General features: G+C 39.2%; 1 protein-coding gene across 1 annotated transcript; it reads left to right on the forward strand.

Moving 5' to 3' along the window:
- Positions 1-394: 394 nt before the first annotated feature.
- RAB39A (RAB39A, member RAS oncogene family) lies at positions 395-22,142 on the forward strand. Its single transcript, XM_060157940.1, has 2 exons — positions 395-621; positions 21,676-22,142. Exons 1-2 carry the CDS (start codon positions 395-397, stop codon positions 22,100-22,102), a joined length of 654 nt encoding a protein of 217 aa, XP_060013923.1. The 3' UTR covers positions 22,103-22,142.
- Positions 22,143-23,739: the final 1,597 nt, after the last annotated feature.

Here is a 23,739-nt window from a genome sequence, read left to right on the forward strand (position 1 = left end):
AAGAGTTGAGACCTTGCTTCACTTTCATTGGTTGCTGCTGCTGTCACGTCCTTTCACCACACCCACTTTCCCGTCGGCGCCCAGTGAGCTTTGGGGGAAAGTGATTTACAGAGGTCGGGGGCGGGAGTCCGCAAGCAACTAGACTATTTCCCCCCACCCCTCACCACCGCCCCTGCTCCGCCCACTGGCCCGAGGGCCCGCCCCTGGCCCTGCCGGGCCCCGCCTCTCCCTCCAGAGAGGGCGGGGTCCAGGCGGCGGCCGAAGCCGCAGGAATATGCTGGAAGCCGGCAGGCGAGCGCCCGGGAGGTGCTGAAGGGACAGTTCCCGCCGCCTTACTTGCCCCGCAGCGGGTGGGTGGGTGGGGCGGCCCTAGAGCCAGCTGGGCACGTGAGCGATGGAGACCATCTGGATCTACCAGTTCCGCCTCATCGTGATCGGGGACTCCACAGTGGGCAAGTCGTGCCTCCTGCACCGCTTCACTCAGGGCCGCTTTCCCGGGCTGCGCTCCCCAGCCTGCGACCCCACTGTCGGCGTGGACTTCTTCTCCCGCCTGCTGGAGATCGAGCCGGGCAAGAGGATCAAGCTGCAGCTCTGGGACACGGCGGGACAGGAGCGGTTCAGGTAGGGCCGCCGGCGCCGGGACCCCAGGGACCGCGGCGCCCCCTCCATCCGCCTGGGGCACCTTCCCCAAGCGTCGGCCGCACAGGCCAGTGTCGGGAGAAGCTCTGGCCCTTCCCTCTCGAAAGTGCAAACACTCCATTCTCACTTCCCCTTTGCCCCTCCTCTTCCAGGGACGACTTCCTCCTCCGCAGTTTCTCACTTTTTTCTTTGGCTCCCATTTCCTGCGTCCCCTTTCTGTCTTTCCTTTTCCCGCCTGAGCCCAGGTCACCCTCACCAGCCCCTTCTTCCGCAGCCCTCTACCCCTGCTAATATTTTTATCCCCAACTCTTCGGCTCCCCTGCTGCCTTCTCCCCAAACTCAGTGTCCCTCGCTGTACACACCCTGACCTGACCACCCTCCTCCAAGCTCCCGTTTTCCTCCCCTGACGGAGCAGCTTCCCATCTACGCGGCCCAGGAGAACTGCATAGAAGCGTTCCCAGATTCGTGATTGATCCATTTAGCTTCACAGCAAGCAGTGCTCCAACCCAGATTACTGCATGAGCTCATTGGGCATCGTTCAGAGGGAGATGATGAATGCGGTAATGGTCTGAACACCTCACAGCACCGAATGTGGTCATCAGAAATACTGGGCCAGGACCCGTGGGAATGTGTCATGTACAGCAACTAGATGTAACATCAGGGACACAGGCACAGCAGAGGAGTTTTTTGTTGTTTTTAAGGGTTGAGTTGTCTTTAGAAGTTTGTCATCATTGGTGCTTTGGTGAAGAAAAGAGAGATGTACATACTGAGATTTGTTAGGAACTTTTCCTTTATTTTATTTATAATAGGTACTTAATGTTCCAGAGTGATAATAGATCAGAAAATACTTTTCTGCATAGAGAAGGAGGGATCCAAAACTAAACGTAACTTGTACGCATTTCCTAGATATTTAAGATTTAACCACATTTTAAATTTCTAGGATTCAAGGAATTTAGAGGAAAGTAGGGACCTGATATATTGTAGTGTTTGGGGCTTTTTTAAGGTTGCATTATCAACTGGAACTCATTAAAGCAAGCATTTTGTAGTCTTCAGCAAGTAGTCTGTTTGTGAAATAGAGTGCTTACTGACCGGATTTCCCAAACATGGCTTCCCCTCACCCCAGCCAGCATCCATTCTGAATGAGATGAGTCTACTTCTGTGAGAATGTTCCAACACTTTCAAGTTTTGGCTTCCATTCCCAGCTATGACACTGATTCATAGAGATAAGTGAACTGCTTAGCTTGCTTATACCATAGTTTTACAATGTGTAAAGTGGAAAGATAGTAAGGCCAGCCCTTTAGAGAAGTGTTAAAGGTTATTGATTTGAATTGTACAATACCTAGAATTCCATGAAGAAGATTTTTTTTCAAGAAGCCTCCTTTAAAATAATTTTTCAGGGCTTCCCTGGTGGCGCAGTGGTTGAGAGTCCGCCTGCCGATGCAGGGGACACGGGTTCGTGCCCCGGTCCGGGAGGATCCCACATGCCGCGGAGCGGCTGCGCCCATGAGCCATGGCCGCTGAGCCTGCACGTCAGGAGCCTGTGCTCCACAACGGGAGAGGCCACAACAGTGAGAGGCCCACGTACCAAAAAAAAAAAAAAAAATTTTTTTTCAAACTCTGATTCCTCATCTGTAAAACGGAGTCATTATGATCTCTAAGATTCATTGCAGTTTTACCATTATAAGGTAGACTGCAAATTCATTCACTTGTGATCTCAATCAGAGATGAACTTTAAGATATTTCATGGTCAGAAAAAAACATTTACTAATAGCTCTTGCTATACCCTCTAAAGTGAAAATAATAAAAACGTGTTCTTTATACCTTAAACTTCTAGCAACTACTGATAATTGCAGCTACAAGAAACATAGGTAGTAAAATCTTCTTGTGTCTAAAATTCTTTCCTTAAAAACTTATTGACAAGAAAGTAAGGATGATTAATTTGTTAGATTTTAATGACCTTTTCTGTTAAATACATCATTTTTTTATTGCCTTTAAGAAGAATGTAAATTGATTTTATATACACTATTAAAACCAGACAGTAACTCTCTCATAATAATGCAAGGACATTTAGGGAATGTTTACTGACAATGAGTCATACTTTATTTTGCTTGGCTCTTTACCAAAGATGTATTCCTAAATACATACATATTTCAGTAGCTGCCTCCAAATACTTGCTTTTCTCTCATTTAGCAGAATGTTTCTCCATAAAATTGCATTTAAAACAATTAATGTTAAATCATTCTGTACCTTCCTCTAAGAAAATACAGATACTTATTTTGAGTAAGCACGTTTGTTTCATAGAAAGGTACTATATAGTTCATGAATATATAGTTCTGTCATTAGTTATAATTATACCATTAGGAATTTGAGGAAAACATTCCATTTGGAGGTTTATTGGTGATTAGATATAAACTAACAAAAAGAAACCTACTTTAGACAGTTCAGGATATAGCTTAAAAGCATAAACAAATATGTTACAGAACAACAAAATAGTGAGCTGATGATTATGACCATAAGTAGCCTTAGTTATTTTTTTTTTACCCAGCTTTATTGAGGTATAATTGACAAATAAAGCCTTAGCTTTCGAAGTTCAGATAATACATGCTAGTAGTCAATAACTACTTACAAAAAATAAAAAGGAACAAAATCAAAGTGAAGAAGGTTTAGAAAAATGATGAATATGTGAGCATCTGTAAATTGTAACTTAACACTCAATTGTTAGGTTTTTATTATTAACACTATGTTTTAGTCAGGATAAATGTTAAATTGCTGTATTAAGGATACTTAAAATTACAGTGCCTTCATTAACAATAGTTTATTTCTCTCTTGTGTAACAGTCTCAAGGTAAGTAGTACAAGTTGTTGGAGTGGCCTGCTCCAGGCCATCATTCAAGTACCTTCTCTCTTAGTTTTCTGCCATCCCTAGGACATTATCTTCTTCTGTGTGAACAAAGCTGGGTTGCAGGCACACTGTGTGCCACTTCCAGGGGAGGGGAAAGTAAAGATCTAAATCAAGTAATGTTTCTTCTAAGCAAATGAGGCCAATGTGGTGCAGATCACTTCAGCTCTCAGTTCAGTGAAGAGAAATTAGTTACAAGGCCACACTTACACGGGGCTACCATGTGCCTAGGAAAAAGGGAAGATGGATTTGGCACTGGGGGGAAACTAGCTGTCACCACTTTTATTTTTTAATCATCATAGTGGAAGAAGTTTAGCAGGAAAGGAAACAAGAATATTGCTTAACAGCATTAATAAGATAAATAAGTGCAAATAAGGCTAGAAGTATAGAGAGCAAATGTAAGAACGTAAGAATATAAAATTTGAATTTTTCCCATGAAAAGCACTTAAAGCAATATGAAGATAAAATGAGATAAAGAAAAAGCAACATTAGCTATAGGGATAGAAAACCTGAAGCTTCAAGCCAGATTGGGCCTTTTATTTCGTGTTGTCTGGCCTTGGGGGTATTACAGTTACAGCCACTGGTTGTAAAGTTCAGAGAATAATGTCCTCCTAGTGTAGTTCTTCTCAAAGCGTGTTCTGCAGAGCACTCATACCTTCTGATTCTTTTTAAAGGATGGGTTCTGTAATCAAATAAGCTTGGAAATCCCTATATTCCATTTCTCTCTTAGAAATTCATATCAAAGACTCCAAGAAGTATTGAGCAAAGAAACCTGTTTAACTTTGATTAAACTAGCATTTCCACCATTTATTTGAGGGGCTATTCTTAAAACATGAAAATCTATGATAACTAGTGTTCTTAGTAGTATAATTTGGGGAAAGCTCCCTTGATGAGTTGCTTTAGTCACATTCTTTGAGCAGAACCAACTAAACTTTTGAAGTTTGGAGCAATGGAAAATGTGCAGACATTAGTTAACCAGCTAATGGGCTGGTTACAGCTAAAGGGCTGTAAGCAGTAATTGCTATAAAAGGGACAGCCTCCCCTGCCCCCCTAAAAATCTGAAGGTGACCTGTAACTAATACCACTTAACATCCTGGGCCTCTCCCTAACTCTCTGCCTGCCTCTTCATCTCTTTTCCTCTAGCTCCTCTTCTACTGTGTATCTTTCTCTTCCTTATGTGTCTTACCCTTCCTTAAACTTTATATTTTTCCTTTATCCCTTTCATCTATCAGTCCCTACTCATAGTTTCCTCCCACCTTCTGTCTTTTCCTCTACTTCCTTTTTTTTTTTTTTTTCTTTTTGCGGTACATGGGCCTCTCACCGTTGTGGCCTCTCTCGTTGCGGAGCACAGGCTCCGGACTCGCAGACTCAGCGGCCATGGCTCACGGGCCCAGCCGCTCCGCGGCATGTGGGATCCTCCCGGACCAGGGCACGAACCCGTGTCCCCTAACATCGGCAGGCGGACTCTCAACGACTGCGCCACCAGAGAAGCCCCTCTCCTTCCTTTTTATTTTAATGTGTCTTGTATGCTCTCATTTCTTTTTAACTTATTCTCCTTATTTACCCTCTGCCTCCCTTTTGTCTCTGTTTTCTTCTCTTCCCCTTCAAAACATTCATATGAAGTAAATGTTTAAAACTGGTTTAATTTATGTTCTCCGTTCATAATTTTAGAAGTAAGCAACATGAACATTTTATATTTCTCCTTAAGGTATCTTTTAAGATTCCTAAACTAAATAGGTTTTGTTTTTTGTTTTTTTTAAAAGGACCCTTACTTGATCCCCACTCTCCTTACTGTGGTTCATGATCTTCAATAGAAAAAGATTTTCTGATAGTGGATTGGTGGGTTCATATTGCATAGGTAACAGAGCAGAGATTGTCCACAACTAAGTCCCATAATCATTGCAATCTACTGTAGTTCCAAGTTATTAGAAACAATAGAAAGCTAGACTATATTTGTATTGAGTAATCTGATAATATACTGTCTTGGTTAAAATTATTTGTGTTTTAAGTAACAGAAATATAACCAAATTAGTTTGGATATAAGGCATAAATTATAAATGATACAGGTCTCATGAGAGACAAAAATCTCACTGAACATACAAGTGTCTGAAAATATGGAAGCTCTAATAACAAGAGTTTGTGGATTTTCTCTCTAGTCTATTTCCATTATCCAATGCTGTCAGCTCCCAACTGTCTCAGTCTCTGAGCCTCTTATTCAAATTCTTGAAAGAAAAATTCTCATTGGCTATTTGATTGGCCAGTGAATCAGCTCCCCCAGGGTCCAGTTATTAAGATAATGTATACATAAAACACAAAGGGATTATAATACAAATATCCCAGGTATGCATTATGGGTCATCCAATGCAAATGAATCTGTAAGGGTCTACTTTTTGGGAAAGAGAAATTCACAGAAGAAGGAAGTGAGCAGTCACCCCAAAAAGTGTCTACTTTATGGAGTTTCAGAGTAAAACTGTATGTAAGAAGGAGCCAGCATCATTTCTAACAAGTGTAGCAGAATGTGGAAAAATGACCTGTGTAGCCAAATGTATTTTTATATGATAAAAGTTATTTTCACTGTCCACTCAGAGCATTCAGACCATTTTGAGTGATTGTATAGTCAGTACAGTTAAGAAGCTAGCCAGTAATTTCAAAAACCTGTGACTTTTTCTTAATTTCTTTTTTCTTCAATGAATCAATTGATTTTGCATGTATAGCCACAGCCTCAATGACATATTGCTATATGAAGGTGATTATACATTCTGACAATTTAGTAACTAAATATTGTAAATATAGTAGACTAAATATTGTACTCCAATGTTTGAAGGCCCTAGGCCAGCAGCAGACAAAATTGTAAAGTAGGTAAAACTCATTCTTGGGGACTTTGGGGCTTTCCTACTTTTCTTTCCTTCTGTTTTTGGATAGTAGGACCTTGACCTATCCTTCACTTCTATTTTCCCTCACATCTCAGTCGAAAAGCCATCCCTTACTACTCCATCTTAGCTTCAGAGAGAGAAGTAGCTAGATGACCAAGAGACACAAAATTATTAAAACTTAATAAGGGTTCTGACAGGAGTATTTCTATTCTAAAAGAGGATGACCACCTAGGAGGTAACACCTCATCTTGAAGTAACATTTCCCTGTTGGCAGAGTTATGGATCTATGGCTGATGGGTGTCGGAGTTTCTTCTCATCATGCTGCATTGATGACCACCTATTCTGACACATTGGCTCCACATTTAGCTTTCAAAGAAAGGGCTAGAAAAAAAAATTAGAGATAATGTTGCTAGTACATGAATCACTCAGTAAAGTTTTCACATGAAGAAAAGTGCTTCGCTCAGTCTGAGAGAAAGAGAGAGAGAAGAAATTTCTAGCCATTGTCAGTCAGTTTGGTTAGCATACAAAGATTTCTTAACAACTTAGCCTCCATAGCCATGTTAAAGTTTAAAGAGCAACTTCTTGGAATGATCTGAGAATGTTTATCTTGGTGTTTTAAGAGCCAGTTATTATTATCCTAGCTGAGTTAGAAGAGAATCTGCATTCTATCAGTCTGCTCTGTCAAGCAGTGAAAAAGAAAGGTGGGGCTTCCCTGGTGGCGCAGTGGTTGAGAGTCCGCCTGCCGATGCAGAACCCCGGTCCGGGAAGATCCCACATGCCGCGGAGCGGCTAGGCCCGTGAGCCATGGCCGCTGAGCCTGCGCGTCCGGAGCCTGTGCTCCGCAATGGGAGAGGCCACAACGGTGAGAGGCCCGCGTACCGAGAAAAAAAAAAAAAAAAAAAGAAAGGTGAACCACTCAACTAATACTGAGGTATACACACACACACACACACCAGAGAACATCAGATTTTACTTTTTAAGATATTTTCATTCTTTCTAAAGTGAAATACCTACAAAGCCTGTACTTTATGATACTAATATATCTGCCTCCAAATGTCAGTAACTTTTAATCAATTCTGACAATATATAATTCAGGGAAGTTCATTTAAAAATTATTACCCCACACAATCTACCTAGCTTATCAAGAAACAAATATTATTAAAACCCATTGTTTTCTGGAAAGAATCACTTTGTGTAATGAAGTACTGTTCTGACCTGTAGGAGTTCCAGAACAGAGGTCCAATATGTTTTAAATTTAAAAGTATATGTTTAGTTTAAGCTGTGAAAGAGTTTCAAAATACAGATAGTAGTTCTGTGTACAAGCATGACTGAGTAAATGTCGATGGCTAGCTGGCATATTATTTTATTTTGGTTTAGAATCTTAGTGTTCTTTTAAACATTCTTAAAACGTACTGAAGTTTTTTTCTATTTCCTTCCTATGGTGATAATTCATTTTTCATTTAGGAACAATATGCTAAATAAAATTATTTTATTACTGGCAGTAAGTCCTTAAGACCATCCACTGATATCAATAGCTAGTATATAAAGAAACCATCAAAAATATCTCAGTGCCAAAAAAATGTTGAGGTAAGGGAACAGAGACTTCTCTCGTAGGTTTATTTCTACTTCACTGGTATAGTGAGTGCATCAGAGTCACCTGAGAAAGGTCTTTATCAAGCCACGCCCCAAAATTCATCAGTGACTTTTCTTGGCAAAATGTTATCCTTCTCTATGCCTATTCTTTCCTCTGCTTTTTGTATAATTGGTCAAAATCTCTGCTTAAATTATCTTCCTGTACTAGGAATGTTAAAAGTGGTTTTTCTTCTGATTCTTTAGGCTTTCCAAATGTATTTCCATCTCGTAGGACTTAGTGGGATATGGCTTCAAATGGATAAGGCTGAAGAACAGCCTTAATCACAGACTCCTGCCTCAGAAATACAAAAGAATAGTGTGTGGCCCAAACTGAACCCTCTTCTCTAAGAAGAGATCAAGAGAGAATACTGCAAATGGGAGTTAGATACTAAGAACTTCCTGGCTATAACAGAAGTCATTATAAAGAAAGATTATAGATTCTCAAATTCTAGGCATTGCCCATCATTTTTCTTCAAAGTAGCATTTTTCAAAGTAATAGGTGTAATTTGAGTAAAAGTTTCCTTGATCAAATAGTTTTGGAAGTGCTGGGTTGTCGCCAGATTTCTCAGAGCTTTTAATATACTAATATCCTAATATACTTTGTAAACACCCAAGACAGATATGGTATTTCCCAACCCAGAGTCCTTTAACATAGAGTGTTTTAGGAACCAACAGATGGAAAGATTAGAGCACTTTAGGAGCCAATACTTCAAAGAAAAATTGTAGGCAATTCCTTAAATTTTAGGAGTATATTTGAGAACCTCTCATGGTTTCTTCTCTCATATGATTCTCTGTCTCTTTTGCTGGTGCTTCTGAATGACTCCGTCAGGTCTCCCTTTTAAAACACTTGGTTACTATATTTTAGAGCAAGATCTAATCAGATCAATAGACTCTAGAGAATCCCTTGGTTTTTGTCCCCTCATTCAAAATTAAAAGGTTTCTCCTCTTGCCTAACTTCTAGGCACTTGTCACAGTTTTACACAGATCATGCAATATCATTAGTACTTGTTTTAAGGGCTACAGAAAGGCTATGGGATTAGGAAATCAAAAGTTAATGAAGCAAATATGAGGTGAAGTTTAAGACATATATGATAGGACAGATGGACAGACTCTAAAAAGAGAATTAAAAGTGGAAGAGAAGGGCTTCCCTGGTGGCGCAGTGGTTGAGAGTCCGCCTGCCGAGGCAGGGGACGTGGGTTTGTGCCCCGGTCCGGGAAGATCCCACATGCCGTGGAGCGGCTGGGCCCGTGAGCCATGGTCGCTGGGCCTGCGCGTCCGGAGCCTGTGCTCCGCAACGGGAGAGGCCACAACAGTGAGAGGCCCACGTACTGCAAAAAAAACCAACAACAAAAAAAAAAAAAAAAGTGGAAGAGAAGGTATAACTAATTGTATAGGAGAGGACTATTGGAGGCGAGGAAAATTAGTGAGAGATGACTTGAAAACAGAATCCAAGAAAGCGAGGGGGGAGAAGACACATGAAAGAAGCTACAGAGATCAACATTCTGGCCATTTTGGTACAACCATAGGACTGGGAAGAAACAGATGGATGGATCTGGTACAACAGTCCCCCTTTTTTTAAAAAAAAATTTATTTATTTATTTATTTACTTTGGCTGCACTGGGTCTTAGTTGCGGCACACAGGATCTTCGTTGGGGCATGTGGGCTTCTTAGTTTCGGCATGCGGACTCCTATTTGCAGGATGCGGACTTCTTAGTTGTAGTGTGCGGGCTTCATAGTTGTGGCATGTGGACTTCTTAGCTGCAGCATGTGGACTTCTTAGTTGCAGCATGCGGACTTCTTAGTTGCAGCATGTGGACTTCTTAGTTGCAGCATGCGGACTTCTTAGTTGCAGCATGTGGATCTTAGTTGTCACATGCAGACTTCTTAGTTGCAGCATGCAAACTCTTAGTTGCAGCATGCGAATTCTTAGTTGCGGCATGCATGCAGGATCTAGTTCCCTGACCAGAGATTGAACCCCAGCCCCCTGCATTGGGAGCATGGAGTCTTTTTTTTTTTAATAAATTTATTTATTTGTTTTATACTTGGCTGTGCTGGGTCTTCATTGCTGCATGTGGGCGTTCTCTAGTTGCGGTGATGGGGGCTATTCTTTGTTGTGGTGTGCGGGCTTCTTATTGCAGTGGCTTCTCTTGTTGCAGAGCACAGGCTCTAGGCACGAGGGCTTCAGTAGTTGTGGCACGCAGGCTCAGTAGTTGCGGCTCACGCGCTCTAGAGTGCAGGCTCTATAGTTGTGGCGCACAGGCTTAGTTACTCGGCAGCATGTGGGATCTTCCCGGACCAGGGCTTGAACTTGTATCCCCTACATTGGCAGGCAGATTCTTAACCACTGTGCCTCCAGGGAAGTCCGGGAGCTTGCAGTCTTACCCACTGGACCATCAGGGAAGTCCCAACAGTCTCATTTGTAAAATGATAGAATTAATGTCCAGAGAGTCTTTGACTTGCCCCAGGCCTTATCATTTGTTAGTGGTTTGCATAAGAGCCTAATTCTCTTAACTCCTCTGTTCAGTGCTCTTTCTGCTGCATCAGGCCTCCTGGCATGGTTGAAAAGAGTTTTACTGGCACATTGTGTAGTTTCTATCCTGAAAAATATTCTGTTTGCATACAACCCCACCCCCACTCCCATCTCTGTAGATCCAAATTAATTACTGTGTCTGCTCAAACCATTATTTTTCGGCTATATTCAGAAACAAAAGGAGAAATAGCTTTACACAATAGAAGCGGTACTGATAACTGACAGCAAACACTTGTGGCTGCAATGACAATCAATTCTCCCCTCCATGCAGTACTCAGTGACTACACTGCTACACTTAGTAACAGGAATGAACCCAGCCCGCTGCAGTGGAGAAATTTATATGAAGTCTTTTGCCTTGTTAGACAAGGAGAGATGTTGGGTATTAGGCAAAGCTACAAGCAAATACTGCCTATGGTGTCGTAAAGTTACAAAAGAACTGTGAAGTAGTTTTCCTTTTTTTTCTAGAGAAACTGAAATCAATCAGGATTATGATTTATGTGTGGAAATCTATGCATTTGTTTAGATTAACTGTATACCAGGCACTAGATGCAAAAATAGATATAAAAATAAATATGATATAGTCTCACATTCAAGGTCCATGCTGTCTCTATAGTGGGTAGAGTACAGACTATATTGCTATAACAGAGACTGACCAAATATATTACCTTAAATAATACAGAACTTTGTTTCTCTCTCCCCATGTTAATAGTCCAGAGTGAGCAGTTCTGGACTATCCAGGTGGCTGTGCCTCAACATCAGTTTCCAGGGTTTTCTAGTCATTGCCATTTCCTAACAAGCAAGAAGGAGAAAGAGGAAGCCTAGGGCAAACGGCGCCTTCAAGCAGATGAACGTCAGACTGCACACATAACTTATCATGTCCCATCGATCCAAACTTAGTGATATGCCAAAACTAACTGTAAGAAAGCTGGGGAATATAGTTTCTATATGAGTTGCTGTGTACAAGCTAAAACTCATGGAGTTCTATTACTAAAGGAAGACAGGGAGAATAGACACTGGGGGACAATTAGAGATCTTTCTCACAGACTCACAGCAAAGAAAGATAATAAATAATTGGAATAAAGGCTAGTAAGTACTAAAATAAGTTCTGGTGGCAGAACAAAGGGAGGAATTGTCATCTGTGTGTAGGGTTAGGGCTAGTTTCAGAGGATGTATCAGAAAGAACGTGGTCCTTGATGCTGGGACATGAAGGATATGTCAGCAGTAAGAGAAATAACAATAGGAAATAATAACAATTAAAAAAGAAGTAACTTCCAGTAATGATAGCAGATTGAACACCTTTGCCTATTTTAGCTTTTTTTCCTGAAACCTCACTAAAGTGACAATAGTTTTGTATTTTAACCATAAATCCTAGCAAGGAGAATAGGTAAGGAGACAATAGCAAAAAAATTTTGGAAGTAAGAAAGCAGATGGAGGAATGGTAAATGAATTAGCAGATTAAAGAAAATGGGCTTTTAAGCTAGGGGTGGAAAAAGCTAAAGACCAAACCAGTATATATCATTGAATCCCCTAAAGATTCAGGAAATGGTGACACCAGATACTTCTGAAGTGGGAATGCTAAAATAAGGATCATTGATTGTCAGTCTGTTTAAGAAAGACTGGATCCTCACATCCCCTCCACCATTCCACACACCAGGTGACTTCCTCTCCCCCCACATTAGCAAAAAACTAGAAATTTATTCTTTGAAAAGAGTTAAACATAGAGTCTCTTACTGGAAGCATCAGGCATAATTGAGGTTGGGGTCCCTTATTAAAAGTAAGGGCTTTAAGTGAATGTATGCATGTTGTATGCTAAGACTGTCTAGCCCTCTTCCCCATCTTAGCTCCCAGAATGCTAGTAATCAGACCTTCACCCTTCAAACAGGACATTGGTGAAATCATTTCTGACAAATCTGACCAGGCCAAGAAGAAAGACTTAAGAGGCCAACATTAGAGTTTCCTCAACTAAATGATCCAGCCTGATCATCTTATGAGTGAGGCTTTTAGTCTCAATGAAAGATTACAAGAAATACTAGGAAATCTGTAACATGAAACCTAGAGACCAAAATAAACAGAAACCAAAAGCAACCAGAAAAACAAAGTTAATAAGGGAGAAGGGAAGGTTTAAAAAAACAACCCCCCCCCAAAAAACCCTGTCCTTAATCTTCTCAGAGGGATAGTAGGCAAGTATTTAAATCATAAAAGAAGAACAAGATACTATTTTTTCAAAAGAATATTCTGAGAACAAAAGAGCTTTTGGAAACACAATAGAAAAAAATAAAACAATATAAAGTTGGGGAAATCTCTCAAAAAGTAGGACAAAAAGACAAAGACTTAGAAAATAGGAAATATATATATATTTTTTTAAATTAGAGGACTAGTCCAAAAGGTTCAATAAAAAAGTAACAGGCATTCTAGAAAAATGGAGCAGAAAAAACAGAGGGGAGAAATCATCAGTGAAGCAATTCAAAAAAATTTCCTAGATGTAGGGAGGGACCTGAGTTTTCAGATTGGAAGGGTCCAGCACAATAGATGAAAGTAGACACATTCTAAGGGACATCATCGTGGAATTCTAAACACTGGGGCCACAGAGAAGTTCCTACAAACTTCTGGGGTGGGGTGGGGGAGGAACATGTATAAAAGGTCACATAAAAAAGATCTGGAATCAGATTGACTTCAGCCTTCCCGAAAACAACAGTTGAAGCTAGAAGGCAATGGAGAGACTTCAAAATTCTGAAAGGATTTTATATCTGACCAAACTGTCATTCAACTGTGAAAGCAGAATAAAAACATGCAAGACTTCAAAATATTACCTCATGCATCTTTTGTTTTCCCTCATGAATCTTTTTTAGGAAGCTACTTGAGGATGTGCTCTATATACACACACACAGACACAGACAAACACATAATGTGCATAAAAGAATAAACCAAGAATGAAGACATGGGCTCTGAGGAACAGGAGATTTACCCCTGAAGAAAAGCAAAGGAAATGCCCAAGAAAATGGTGAAGGGAGATCATAGGATGCTCTCTCTGCCACAGATACCAAGGACAACCAGGCCCGATTGGAGCAGGGCAGAAGATTGTAAGAGAGACCTCCTCAGGAAGATGAAATTGACAGAAAAGCTAACAGGAATGAACTTTTTAAAAAATGGCAACTGGCAGAGTTTGGGGTTAGGTTATTAAGGACTACTTGGAAAATTCAGCAAAAAGAAAAAGAAAGGAATAAAAAGATGTGGTAGAGAGTGCTAACTCATATCTGATGCTTCTTTTCTTCTGGACACACGGGAGGAATATATTTCCCTTCCCTCTTGACTAAGAATCATTTGACTAATTCTAACTAGTGAATTTGAGCAGAACTCACATGTGGTAGTTTTAAAATACAGCCCAGGTTTTTTAACGTTCTTCCTATCAAGAGGTGGGTTGTTTCTTACTATAGCATGGCCTGGCCTATCTTGATTAATATGCAAGATAATTATTAACTCTAAGGAAAAGAAATCAGTTTATTCCAGGGCTCAGCATTGAAAAGTATACATGGTCAGAATAACACAAATGCCAAGAAATGATCTTCCTAAAATTATGATATAACAGTACAGTTTTGGCAAGTTTGGGGAATAGGAAAAATAAGAATGTGTGGTAAGTGCACAGGTAACTTTGATGAAAACACAAACTTAGAAAAAGAATGAAAAAGAAGGACAGTCTATTCAAATGACTTGAAAATAAAAGCTGCATAATTTCAGACATAGAATGAAATGAGAAAAGGATAAACACCAATATAAATTATAAATGTGGAGAGATATACAAATCACATGAAATGAAGCAATATTGAGAAAGTTGTATGGAAACATAAGTCACAAAAATGGTAGGAGGATTATAACCCAAGAAAAAATGTTCTTTAATTATGTTAAATCACATAATATGTTGTATGGAAAATAAAATAATCATGAGAAGCTGGTCATCATCTCATTTTTGTTCTGCAAAAGGATGCCAGAAAGTGTCAGAATAAGTGCTAAAATCTTTTATACATTTTCTGGTACCATACCAAATAGCAAATAAGCATCCTTCATTATCATCTTACAGACAAATAGTGAAGCTAGAAACATTTCTCATTAATTTCTAAATTATTTGGATTTTCACATTAACTTGTTCTGCCTTCCAGAATCCACTACAAAATACAATTTGAATTACTACCAATTTAAATACAGTAGTTCTTTAGAAAAAGTGGATGGTTTCACCTTTATATTTACAGTGTGCACTGTTATTCAGCCCACTTCTCTTTTTGTTATTTAGCCCATTTCATGAATCCCTACTATAAATATCCAAAGGAGATAAGCTTTTTTGTATTTCCCTCTGTTATTCTCCCATTTGCTTAGCATTTGCATGCTGCCTGGGTACAGTCTTACAGAGTCTGAACTTATTAATTCAGTTGTTTATTTATTTACAACTCTCAGTAGGCCTCATGCATGCCCAATTCTGTTTTAGACACTAGGGATACAGCGTTCCGAAAAAAGTGACAAAAATTCTTGCTCTCATGGAGCTTATCTTCTAATGGGGGGAGATGGGCTATAACCAAATAAGTTGGAAAAATTATATAGGACGTTAGAATGTGTTAACTGTAGAGGAAAATAGAAGATAAAAGGTGAATAGAGCATGCTGGGGGTGATAACAAGGCCTCACTATCATATAATGATGACCTGTGGTAAAAGAAAAATAAAAGATGGTCACAGGGGAATTGATTCACGTATTCAAAGACAGAATACGGCCATTAGGTCCTGTCAGTATTACATATAGCCTCCACAACCACAGACTTGATTTTTGATGGAAAGACCCTGGAATTACACATAGAGAATTTTAATGTTTGTATGTATGAAAAAAGATATTCTAAGTTATAAGCCCCAAGTTTTAGAAGGCAAAGGCAGGGACTGTTAGAGTCAGTAATAATACAAGGAGCGGGGAGACTTGTGTTTTAGTTTCTCGAAAGCATTTCTAAGGGCCCGGATTACAAGGCAAGTGAAGCAGGTAAATAAAGCATCAACACAGGGACTATTCCCAGAAGGGCAGTAGGAATGTAATGTCATGGTGAAAAAAGGCACTCATAAGGCTAATGCATTCATAGGCTGCTTGCTGCCAGCAGCCTTTGTCATCAAAGTACTTCCATCTTCTAAATACCTATTTGGCAATTGGCAAAGCCACAAGAAGGGCATTTCCAGTGGACCATCTGGCTCATTTTACCCAGGTAAGTCAGCAAGTTCTCTATGTTTTGTTGCTTTTTTAAGAGAGCAGTGCACATCCTATAAAGTTCATAATAATAACATCTAAGATCTCATTCACAATTTTTGGTTGCATTGCCCATATATTAAGTAATTCTTTATAAAATGTAAGCCAATTCAGTGCTCTCAATTTCACTTGTCTATGTATTATTTCAGGAAAAAAAAATTAGAAAAATTAAACAGTTTAAAATGTTTACATAAACAAGGCAACCATTTTTCTTTTCTATTCTAAAGCGAATATACATGTAAGAATAAACTTTGAGATGAATGGATAAAGAAAATGTGTTATATACATACAGTTGAAAATTATTCAGCCATAAAAAAAGAAGGAAATCCTGTCATATGCTACAACATGGATGAATCTTGGGGATGTTATGCTAAGTGAAATTGAGACAGGAGGGAAGTGGGCACACACTTTAAAGATCACAACCTTTAAAAGAATGACATTGACTATACAACATAAACTGGCTAGATCCAACCTAGGCCCAAGATGGCCGAAGATTTGACTTCCAGTAGACCTTGAGCCTCATTATAGGCTCATTGTAATGCCTTAGCATGCTAAACAACACACCCACAGGTGCCATGACAGTTCCGAGGCTGACCATAAAAGGCCAAAAAGTGGGCAGTGGTCCAATTCTTGGAAATCCCTGCCGCTTCCCCAAAAGAGTTGGAATAATCCTACCACTCGTTAGGCTATGCAATTACCCAACCCATAAAAACTAACCACTCCATATTTCAGGGCCTTGTGCCTTTTGAGATGGCCCACACTCTGCCTATATAGTGTGTATCTCCCAGAATAAACTTGCTTTCACTTTACTATGGCTCGCTCTTGAATTCTTTCCTGCACAAAGCCAAGGACCCTTACGTGGTGACCTGTCCCAGGGACTCACCTGAGACCTGGGACAGGACTGTCCTCTCGCTCCCCATTTTCCTGCAACAAAATAAGCCGATCACAGAGGGGCAAATACTGCATGATTTCACTTATATGAGATAACTACAGTAGTCAGACTCAGAAGCAGAAAGTAAAATGGTGGCTGCTTGGGGCTGGGGGGAGGGTAGGAAATGAGTTGCTGATCAATGGGAATGGGAGTATCAGTCATGCAGAATGAAAAAGTTCTAGAGATCTGTGGTACAACATTGTGCTTATAGTTAATAATACTGTATACTTAAAAATTGTTCAGAGGGTAAATCTCATCTGTTTTTTACCACAATTTTTTTAAATGAAGGAATTTTGGCTTCATAAAGCTATGTTGAAATTTATAAAATGTTTGCGACTTTGTTTTGTCTCATTCTTTTCCTACAAAATATCTGTAGCCTCTGTCAATCAGGTCTTTGGTTGCCAGCAACAAAACCAACTTGAGGACATTAATCAAAAACGAAAGTTACTGGAAGCATGTCTGCGTGCCAGAGACTTGACAGGATAGCTGGAGGGACCAGGCATGAAATGAACCAAAAGATCCCAGAAGTTCTGGGCAGCAAGGACTGCAGGAGGCCAGTGTGGTCCCCATTGATACTGTTGCCCCTTTTTTGCCTGTTCACCCACTGCCATAAGAAGCCCCAAATGGACAATTGGCAGTCTCAGCTACTAATTCAATAGAAGCATCACGAGGTTCTCTAGTGAAAGCATTTCTCCCTTGGATACTAAAACCTTTATATCAGCAGAGTCACAGGAATTAGAAGCAACAAAAAATTTTAGTGACTCATTAAGTGTAATTGCAAGAGGTACCATCACCCCACTTTTACCCTTTGTTTCCCATACCAGAGCATCTATTCATGGGGAAAAAAACACCACCTACTGTATTACTCACTAGCTTAGAACGTATACATCCTGAAGAACCATGCTAAAATCTTACAGGGTGTCAACTCCTGGACATGAGCATAACTAAATCTTTTTTTTTTTAATTGAAGTATAGTTGATTTACAATGTTGTGTTAGTTTCAGGAGTACAGCAAGGTGATTCAGTTTTATATATATGTATATATTCTTTTTCAGATTCTTTTCCATTAGAGGTTATTGTAATACATATTGAATATAGTTCCCTGTGCTATACAGTAGGTCCTTGTTGTTTATATATTATATATATGTGTGTGTGTGTGTATCTGTTAACATAACTGAATCTTAATAACCCTTTCCACAGTTTTATAGGTATATGCTTCTAGGTGATAGTGACATAAGATCAACAAATCCTATGGCATCAGCCCATTTCTTCCTCTGTTAACTGAAACCTTTGGTCTATAGCAAAGTGTGGGATACCATGACTTTGTATAAGGTATTCCATAAGTTCATGGATGGTGGTGCTAGCATGGCTTGAGTCCACGTTAAATGTCTATTACAGTGAGGACATATCAGTGTCTCCTCTGTGATGGTTTTCCCAGAGTAAGGTACCATATCCAAGGTGTCAGTAACTGCTGGAAAAATGGGTATTAAGCAGTGACGGTTGAGGCAAGAGAAAGTCTCTGCTCAGCCCAGTCCCAGCCTCCTACCATGATTACTGTGAGTCCAAACTGGGATAAAAATACTGACTGATGACTATAGAACAGAACATTTTGTTTCACCAATTATTAGGAACTCTTTCAAACAGGGGGCTTTTGGTGAGTATTCACATAGGATACAGTATTTGCATACTCAAGACCCACCTACACATGCCAAACCTCCTTAGTATCAGTCTTCTGATTTTGTTTTTTCCAACATTCCAAACCCTTAGCCTCTGCTCGTGTATTGGTGTAGATCCTTAACCTTCATCTCGCCATCTCTTCCTCTGGAAAAAGTACCACTAAAAGTTCCACAAATGGAAGGATTTCTCTTTTCCACTATTGAGTGGAGTAGACTGATGCCAGCATATTATTTAGAGCCATCTGTAAGGCAGACTTGAATTTTTTTTCCCCTTTAACTATAGGGAAATCCACATAAGGCCATAGGTTGTGAGGGTGCTGCAGAAGTAGATATGCTGGGTGTGTGAGCCTTGTTACTCTGGGTCCCCTCAGGTCCCACCCCTATTCCTGCCTATATATATGACTTCTGCTTGATGACAAAGTTCCCCCCTGGTGAATCAGAGAACATATTTCTTGATGAGCACTCAGATGATGTTCAGGTGTCTAGTCTCAAAGCCAGGTTTTAAGCCAAGAACCATTTCTCAACAGTGTAATAGCTCATGACAAAGAGGACATGTCTGTATTCTAAAATGTCACACCTGTAATTGTCCAGTGGAACTTTTCCCAGGCTTTCTTTAAATCATTTATTCATTCACTGAGACTTTCAAAGCCCAGAAGGAAATAGATATAAAATAACATGCAAAAGATGTTGTTGCTTATAAAGAATTGTTACTCATCATTCTTTGCAACTCTTGGATTCTTTACAGGGAGGCCTATCTACCTTGTTCTTTTAGGGTCTGTTCCCTGCCTCCTTAAAAGACCTTCTGAAGACCTAAGTGTCTCGACCCAAGAGAGGAAGTTCCAGAGAAAGATAGATGTTCCCTCATCATCTCTGTAAGACCTGCCTTTCAAGTTCCATTTTTCAGTCTTGAAGGCCTGTCTCTTCCCCTAAATAACTGACAGCAGGGATGCCCAGTTGTTTTAGGGGAAACCCTGCCTTTTAGGACAACTAATTATGAATCTGAAGGCTAACCATTATCAGAATTCTAAATCTAATATCCAGACACAAACTGGAGATCAAATTATTATATAGAAAAAGGCAGATGTCCTATTAAGACCTTTTATTCCGATTAATTATTAATAAGGGCTGTTTTATAGAATATGTTACATATACTTTGCTATAATTTTATTCTATAGAATGATTTGGCAACTGTGTTCCAAATATGTTTTCAAAATTAAATACAAAGTGCTAGAAAATATGGTATTTCCTACATGCCTCTGCCTAATAGACAAACATTTCAATGTTGAATTTTTAAACACAAAAGCATGTTGTTTTAAATTATACTAATGGTAAATTAATTGCAGGGGGTGGGTGGTAATGCAGACTTGGTGCTGAGTAAATGAAAGCTTTCAGTCTAATAACAGCCTTAATTAGGTTTCTCTTAAGACACTGCACATCTGTCTAAATTCACACATATATAGATAAGTAGCAAAACAATAACAAATCAATTATCCCTCAAAATTAAAAAAACAGCAACAACTTAAATGAACTGCATTATTTGTAGCCTGCCAGTGATAGTGGGAGATTTTTTCTTACTGTCAACAACTGTACGGTACAGTAGTCCTTGAGAGAGGTTGTTTTTTTAAGTAGTCGCTTGAGAACCTCTCTACCATGAATTCTGAGGAGAAGGGGAAGCAGGAGATATGGAAACTTTCTTCAACAAGTAGTACTTGTGGTATCAGGTCACTAAACTGAGCTGTGATTTCAGCAATAAGGATAAAGAAGGTATGTAAAAGTTGGAGAGTACCAAATAACACACTGGCCCTACACAAAGATCTTTGGTGCCTCAGGCAAGTAACAGATGAACTTGCTTAAGGATGATCTCAATGCTTAAGATCACTGACAACTTGGGATAATTCCCTGGCGGTCCACTGGTTAGGACTCTGCAATTCCACTGCAGGGGGCCCCGGGTTTGATCCCTGGTCAGGAAACTAAGACCCCGCAAGCCACGCGGCGTGACCAAAAAAAACAAGATCACTGACAACTTGGAAGCTGAGACACATATGTGATTTCTGGCTAATACAACATTTAACACTTTCCCTCTCTGATAAGATTAATTAATCCAATATAGCAAATATTAAATTACATCCATCATTTGCCAGGAAGTTCTTAGATACATAGAATATGTTTAACCCTAAAGGAGCTTTGAATTGAGTAGGAGACATACCAACAAACCCAATCAGCACATTATGAAAATTGATATAATGGCGGTATGCCAAAGGTTCAATGGAATTATAAGAGAGAGAAGTGCCTAAGAGAGGTAGAGGGGGAGAAGACAGTGACAGGGAAGGCTTCTTATATGACAGGATTTTTGAACTGACTCAAAGAAGAAATAGGAGTTTGCTGGCAAAAAAAAGGGTAGAAGACATTCTAGGTAGAGAAGACAACATATGTAAAGGCAAAAATATAAAACAGTATAGCCTTGGCCCCTTGCCTCATGATTCAGTCAGGAAACAAATGGCACACTTGAAAGGTTAACTGAAAAGAGTTTAATGTAGTGACTTTCCAGAAATGCGGGCAAGGTCAAGGGCACCAATAAAGGATGGTGATGCATTCAGTAATAGCAACAGTGGGAAGCCATTAACGACCTGGCCAGATGGGGCAAGGAAAGGAAATGAGATTGCCAGAACCTGGTGAAAGCCATAGCCATGGGAGAGGGGCTACCCAACAGGAACCTTGATCAGAAGAGCCTAGATCGGTAGAGGCAAACAATCATAAGTACGCACATCTCAGATTCATATCCCACATCTGAACAATTTCCTGTTTCTTGAATAGGTATAGCCCAGGACGAAACCTGTAACTGATATAACAAGTTTGCCCTTGTTTCTTCTTCCTTAACTGACATAAAGAGGAGCCTGTTGATTTAAATGATAGGGAGAGATTCTTAAGATCTGGTCTGCTGTGTAACCTCTGCCCCACACCAAATCTTTTTGTGTGCCTACTTTTAACCACAGTAATGTAATAATTATTCTATCAGATATTTTAAAATAAAAACAAGTAATTCTGAGTGTGAGATGACATGTAAGTGCTTATTTGTCTATTTTTAAATATCTAATGTCAGTGGATGAAACTGGCTTGCATGTTAGTTTCATAGAATTTTTTTGTTCACTTTGACACTTCATATTTGACTTATAAACTCTAGTTAAATCACATTAATTACAACCTTTTTTTCTATTTATTTTTCAGATCAATAACTCGATCTTATTACCGCAACTCGGTTGGTGGATTTTTAGTATTTGACATTACTAACCGACGATCTTTTGAACATGTGAAAGATTGGCTAGAAGAAGCAAAAATGCATGTACAGCCATTTCAGATTGTATTTCTGCTAGTGGGACATAAATGTGATTTAGCTTCACAACGTCAAGTTACAAGGGAAGAAGCTGAAAGACTGTCAGCAGACTGTGGTATGAAGTATATAGAAACCTCAGCAAAAGATGCTACAAATGTTGAGGAATCCTTCACTATCTTGACAAGAGACATATATGAGCTTATTAAAAGGGGAGAAATTTGTATTCAGGATGGCTGGGAAGGGGTTAGAAGTGGTTTCGTTCCAAATACTGTGCATTCTTCTGAGGAAGCAGTAAAACCCAGGAAAGAGTGCTTCTGCTGACTTCATACGTGCCAAAGAACTAAGAACAGATTGGGTGTCATTTCAGGATAAATACCGACATTAACAACAGAATGATGTGATGAAAGCATTTTAAAAAGTTATAAACCCATGCTAACACTATTTTGTAAGGTATTTGATTCAGAGCAATATGGTTACTTGTTAAACTACCAGATTGGTATTTTGCTAAATTATCAAGCAAAGCAGACGACTTTTTCTGGAAACTGGAGTATCTACATAATTGCCTCCATTCTCACTTTGTTAGCATATAACTGACCATAATATCCAAATATGTCAATATTACTCATTTTTCTTGACACTTTGAAATGGATGTTTTGTGCATATATAATCTGATTGAAAAGATTTTACCAGGAATTACATTCTCTAGTGTTAATTAATTAATATTAAATAGTAAAGTGGATTTAAAAGTGTACTGTTTACTTACAAAGTAAACAATCACAGAGTTATTAACTAGGCCTAAAATAACAATTCCTTGTTTAAGGTACCAGGTTTTTAACCATTCTCTGAAATATTTATTCTCCCTTAATTTTGCCTGAACATGAGAAGATAAGTTTTATATTAATTTTTGTTCTCTGATTTATTGCTCCTGAAAATTTTGTTTTATAATGATATCTAAGGATCCAAGCAAAAGGTTTTATTGCAAATATTTGTGAAAATAAAAACGAAGGATCACTATCAGGAAATGTTTTGTTGTTATAGTATACTGTCCTTATTTAGACAAGAAAAACTTAGCCATTTTGTCCAGATTTTCAAATGTGTTGGTATAAAGCTAGCATAGTATTCTTTTGTAATTAAAAAAAAAATTCTCTCTGTTTTATAGCTAGTCCCATCTCTATCATATTTGCCAAATATTGCTTATTTTACTGGTCTTTCTAAAAGAACGTTTTGGTTTTATTTGTCAAGTTTACTGCTTTTCTCCTCTATTTTTGACTTTTCTCTTGATTAATTTTGTCCTTCCACTCTTTTGGATTTACCTTGTTCTTTTTCTATGTCTACTGTCCATTTCCTGTAGTTTCAAGAGCCATTTTCAACAATTCAACGAGCTCTGCTGGTTGTGTCATGGTCACTTCACCATATGCCGTTAAAACTTAATCTCATACACTGGGTGAAGACTCAGCAGTCTTATTTTGCTTTCAAAATTGTTCTATGGCCTTAGATCCTTCTTCTTCTCTAAATTACCACTATCATCAGGGAAAATTCTACTGGGCCTCATGCTGCTTATAAGGCTTGCCTTTCCTGCAGTTTCATAATAAAAGAAAAAACATTTCCACCGTTTTTTTTGATGTTGATCGAAAATTTAGCAACACTTCTTTGCACTGTATTCAAATCCCGAAATATAAGCAAGGCTTCATGCATACGGGCCCACTGAAATGTCATAATTTTAAACTATGTATGACCTTGAACAATGTCCTTTCCAAATACTCTATGCTCCCCCTTTCTTCCTAGGTGTTCAGACTTTTTCATTCCTACAACATCTTTTACACATGGTCAATTTGTGTCATAAGCTCTTCCTCCCTTCCACTTCTGAGTATATATCCAAAGGAAACATCATCATTATTTGAAGAGATATCTGTACTCCCATGTTCATTGTAGCATTATTCACAAGAGCCAAGGTATGG

Source organism: Lagenorhynchus albirostris, chromosome 9 (genome assembly GCF_949774975.1).
Source record: "Lagenorhynchus albirostris chromosome 9, mLagAlb1.1, whole genome shotgun sequence".
Classification (NCBI taxonomy): Eukaryota; Metazoa; Chordata; class Mammalia; order Artiodactyla; family Delphinidae; genus Lagenorhynchus; species Lagenorhynchus albirostris.

What these genes read in the sequence shown, in the direction of transcription:
- RAB39A (XM_060157940.1), top strand. Translation starts at nt 395, where the DNA reads ATGGAGACCATCTGGATCTACCAGTTCCGCCTCATCGTGATCGGGGAC. An exon ending in GCGGGACAGGAGCGGTTCAG is followed by an intron (nt 622 to 21,675) that starts GTAGGGCCGCCG and finishes TTTATTTTTCAG; the next exon opens with ATCAATAACTCGATCTTATT.